Source organism: Clupea harengus, chromosome 19, assembly GCF_900700415.2.
Source record: "Clupea harengus chromosome 19, Ch_v2.0.2, whole genome shotgun sequence".
Classification (NCBI taxonomy): Eukaryota; Metazoa; Chordata; class Actinopteri; order Clupeiformes; family Clupeidae; genus Clupea; species Clupea harengus.
Window position 1 is genome coordinate 2,710,626 of NC_045170.1, and position 5,000 is coordinate 2,715,625.

At 42.6% G+C, this 5,000-nt stretch overlaps 2 protein-coding genes across 2 annotated transcripts in view; both read left to right on the forward strand.

Annotated features, from left to right (window-relative positions):
• The window catches only part of LOC105890386 (catenin beta-1-like), a 118,949-nt gene that overhangs the window by 82,505 nt on the left and 31,444 nt on the right, over positions 1 to 5,000 (forward strand). The window lies entirely within an intron of this gene.
• Positions 1 to 5,000, forward strand: part of LOC116224944 (phosphatidylinositol 4-kinase beta-like) — a 17,561-nt gene that overhangs the window by 5,961 nt on the left and 6,600 nt on the right. Inside the window, exons 6-8 of the mRNA XM_031585921.2 lie at positions 2,599 to 2,832; positions 3,817 to 3,926; positions 4,769 to 4,873. Coding sequence (XP_031441781.2) covers positions 2,599 to 2,832; positions 3,817 to 3,926; positions 4,769 to 4,873 — 449 coding nt within the window. The remainder of the gene's footprint in view (positions 1 to 2,598; positions 2,833 to 3,816; positions 3,927 to 4,768; positions 4,874 to 5,000) is intronic.

Here is a 5,000-nt window from a genome sequence, read left to right on the forward strand (position 1 = left end):
CACACACACACACATATACACACACACACACACACACACACATATACACACACACACACACACACAGAAACTGACACTGAACTCTTGTGAGCTCACTGAGCTGTTGTATTTAACTAAAAAGATAAGTCAGGGTGAAGGTTCTCCAAACACACACACACTAACAGAGACACAGGCTATGGTGCTCCACTAATAAACAAACACATGTACTCAGGTCTACCCACATTCACTGATTGCATTGGAATGTGGGGACACTGCTTGTCCCCCATTGATTTTAAGCTCAAGGACAGCTCCGACAGAAACCCGTTTCTGTGTTTACCATTTCCTGGTACCATGACTGTATAACGATCACAGTACATATCCCTATCTTCACTCTCGTTCTCTCTGGTCTCGCTGTCACCTGAGCACACACACAAACATTCCACCCAATGGCCTCCGCTGTTCAGAAGCTGTCCTTTGCTTTGGAGGGTCGTACGAAGAGAGAACTGCTTCCTGCCCAAGTGCACTCGGAGATTAACCCCACTGTTGGTCATTTTAAAGCCCAGTTCGTTTGAAAAAACAGATTTTTATTACAGTTTTTCTCGATTGCTTTGGCACATTTTTCCAATCACTGTTTACTTTTTCAAAACAGCTCACACACAGCCCATAACAGAAGATGAAATAACCAAAACACTATTTGATGTTTGCAGAATGACACCACCTTCTCAAAACGTATCACACACCCATCAAAACCAAACATTTCCATCAAAACCTACAATTTGTGCTCAATTGAAAATGTATGTTTTGTCATTTATTTAACAATGGATCACAAAATTCAAACTACAGCTATCAATATCAACCTCTGAATCCATCACTTCAACTTTTGTGCAACACCCTCACAGCATTGACTATTTTACCACTGACAACATACTACAATTTGGGTTTTGTACTGAGCACTCTTGACAATATACTGTCAGAAAGTATTTGAAATCTGATAATTTGTATACATACGTAAAATATTGTAGTTCTGTTTTTGTATTGCTAAATACTGTAAAAGATATTCTAAACAAGGACCTGTCAACACTATTGATTTTACATTTGTTCTACTGTGTACAAAATGGCAAATATTCTGACACAAAAATATTTATTGCAGTCATTTTTCCACATTAGATTGGATACTGTAGGAAGTCAAAATGACAGGTTTCAATATACAGTAAAAAGGTAAAATCTGTTCTGCAGTGAACAGTCTCCCCCTGCCACCAGTGTGGGCCAGTGTGTACCTCAGCAAGGACTAGGACGAGGACAAGGAAGAGGCCATAGTAGAAATAGAGGGGCCCCTGTGTGGCATTCATGTAAGATGCTCTAATGAAATTAGGGCAACAGTCATTGATCACGTAGTCAATCATGACTTCTCCATGAGAGAGGCTGGTCAAAGGGTTCAGCCAAACCTGAGCCATCATACTGTCACATCAATTGTTTGTACATTTGGCAATGACAATGACACTTTGCTGGCCTTTACAGTCAATGTACTGTACTGTGTTTCATTGTATTTGCACTCTTGGCAACAACCATTTCTATACTTTTGTAAAGTGTGTTGCCACAATACAATGTAGTACTGTAGTTTCACTAAAGTAATTTACAACATATATGGTAGAATTCTGATTGCTGTATATTTACAGTGTTTACAGCCTATTGCACTACTTTTGGTGGCGGCCTCCTCGATCCATGCTTGGTATCAAAATCAATCTATTGACCTCTTTTAAGGGTTGAGAACTACTTGATTAGTTGTGCACAGAGAGTTCACACAGGTGCTGACGATATTTAGAATATAGAGAGCAGTTTCAGTAGGCTGCTACTAAGTGTCTGCAATGTGGTGACATGGTTATTCAATAAGGTTTTGTGTCTTTCTCTGAGAAGTGTGTTAACTGTTTGGAAAAGTGTGTTAAAACTCAAAGAAATTTGTGTGAAAGCAATGAGAAATAGTTAACCCAATCGCCAGAGAAGACTCTTGCTGTGCAAAGAAGATGTGAGCATTAGATTAAGTTGACCCATGATTCGCTAAATGTGTGTAAGCAATCGAGAAAAACTGTAAAATACATAAATCATGTTTTTTATTGTGCGTTCCAGGTGATATTAATCAAACGGCCATTGGGTTGTTTTGATTAAGTACAAATAAGTTATTAACTTATAAATGTAATTATAAAAATAAATTCATAATTTTATGAAAATGAATAACAATGGCAGATATCTGTTTTAACTAATAAACTCCTGTGCTTGTACATAAACTCTTGTGCTTGTATATGAACCCCTCTGCTTGTATACAGTATAAACCCCTGTGCTTGTTTATAAACCCCTGTGCTTGTATACAGTATAAACCCCTGTGCTTGTATATAAACCCCTCTGCTTGTATACAGTATAAACCCCTGTGCTTGTATATAAACCCCTGTGCTTGTATATAAACCCCTGTGCTTGTATATAAACTCCTGTGCTTGTATATACACCTCTGTGCTTGTTTATAAACCCCTGTGCTTGTATACAGTATAAACCCCTGTGCTTGTACATAAACCCCTGTGCTTGTATATAAACTCCTGTGCTTGTATGTGCTTGTGTGTTTCCTCCCAGGCTCCGTATCTCATAAACGTGGAGGTGCTGGAGTGTGAGAGCTTTGAGACGTCCCCAGTCCCCGCTCGTATCCCGGAGACGCGGGTCCGCGGCACCTGCTCCACGGAGAACCTCCCTGACTGTGGCGTGGCGGCCGAGGGGCGGCCGGGCGGAGGAGTGGTTACCACGGTATCCAACTATGACAACGATGACGAGGCCTGGGCTGTGGATGACATAGGCCAACTACAGGTGGAGGTATGTTATTACTGTTATTACTGTTATTACTGTTATTACTGTTACTACTGTTACTACTGATCAACTGTAGAAATTATATTACTACTGGTGACCTGTAGAAATCAGATGTTGTGAATTTTTTTTAAATGTATCCCCAAAAAGTATGTAAAGTAATGTAAAGAGGGCCTCTTGTTCAGATAAGATCATCTTGTGAATGAGTCAAGGACATGTGCACATTCACTGGTGCAGGACCAAAAGACTTCCACTATTCTCTGTTACTCTACTGTTGGGGTAGCCTGACGATGTCATACTCATAATTCTAGTCAGAATATGAGTCTGATACCGCTCCATTGGGCTGTGATTATGGGGCGTGATTCAACCGAACCAGGAGAAAAAATGCCTCTTCGCTCAATTGGTTACCTACAACCAATCAAAGCAACGTAGTATGTGACCAGGGCCAGCTGATAAATTAAATTTTTACCGGATCCCGTAGGAAGGAAGGCAAAAACATCTTTTCGATTGACAAATGCCTTGATCGCGTTTCTCTGTTCCTCTTTCAAAATGAATGCACTGTCAATGTCTAAATGGACTCGAATCTATACATTTCAGCTCTCCAGCGGCAGCCATGTTTGTTGAAAACGAATTTAACCCGTGTGTTGGTGACGTGGTTGATTACGTTACGGTTGATCATCTGTCCATCATCGTATAAAGCCCGCCCTAGCAATTTGATTGGTAAAACCAGCTTCAGGTCGGGCATAATTTCTCCCCAATGGAGTGATGCCAGACCGAACTTCCCGACTTCAAATGTTGTGGGCGGGGCTAAGTTCGGTCTGGTATCCAGGCTACTGTTGGGGTCTGTTGGGATTTTGCGGGCGCTTGTTTGTACAGGCGTTTCTTCTCTGACATCACTCGACTTCACATAAGTCGTTTTTTAAACGTTGAGCGCACTGGTTGAGTCAGACTGACACTCGCGCTCCTCTGTTCTGGAACCTTCTTCCGCCGCAGCTCCCAGAAGGCTACACCAGCAGCTGTGACAACTTATCTCAGTTCTCAGTGGACAGCATCACCAGCCAGGAGAGCAAGGAGCCCGTCTTCATCGCTGCCGGCGACATCCGGTAGGCCTCTCTCACACACACACACACACACTCATTACTTCAGCTCGCCGGGGACATCCGGTAGGCCTCTCACACACACACACACCCATTACCTCAGCTCGCTGGCCTTCTCATGCTCGGAGCAGAAATGTCTTTTAGACCATCCTGGACTCTGTACTTGACAAGAAAAACTTTAACCTTTCTGCAAAAATGTATTAACTAATCTTGAAAATCTGATCATTATTTTGGTTTAATTTAAAAAAAAGATCCTTATTTACATTTCCACGTGTGGTGCTTGGTGTCCATAACGAACCTTAAGCACTGAGGCTGGCAAGATGTGGTCATTGCTTATTGTGTCAGTCAGCAATGTGGTAGGGTCAGTGTAATTTCATATCGGCTTTAGTGCCACTAAGGTAGCATAAATCCAAACCAACAGTCGTGTGTGTGTGTGTGTGTGTGTGTGTGTGTGTGTGTTTGTGTGTGTGTGTGTGTGTGTGTGTGTGTGTGTGTGTGTGTGTGTGTGTGTGTGTGTGTGTGTGTGTGTGTGTGTGTGTGTGTGTGTATGTGTATGTGCCTTAATGAAGGGATTGGTTGGTTTGGTGTGTGTGTGTGTGTGTGTGTGTGTGTGTGTGTGTGTGTGTGTGTGTGTGTGTGTGTGTGTGTGTGTGTGTGTGTGTGTGTGTGTGTGTGTGTGTGTGTGTGTGTGTGTGTGTGTTCACATGTTATGATGTAGCCCAACAGTGTGCATGGATGGTAGCATGGACTGTACAATTATAGTGCATCCAAAATGGAAAGAATTTTGAGAATGTATTGTCATTGTTTTGTTTGTGTGTGTGTGTGTGTGTGTGTGTGTGTGCACCTAGGCGACGTCTGTCAGAGAACCTCGCACACACCCCCACAACGTTCCGGAGGGACCCAGAGGACCCGTCAGCAGTGGCACTGAAGGAACCCTGGGAGGAGAAAGTGAGGTGAGGAGGAGACGCCTAATCTATCTCACTGTCTATACAGTCTATGAGGAGAGGCCTAATCTCTCTCTCTCTCTCTCTCTGTCTGTCTATACAGTCTATGAGGAGACGCCTAATCTCTCTCTCTCTC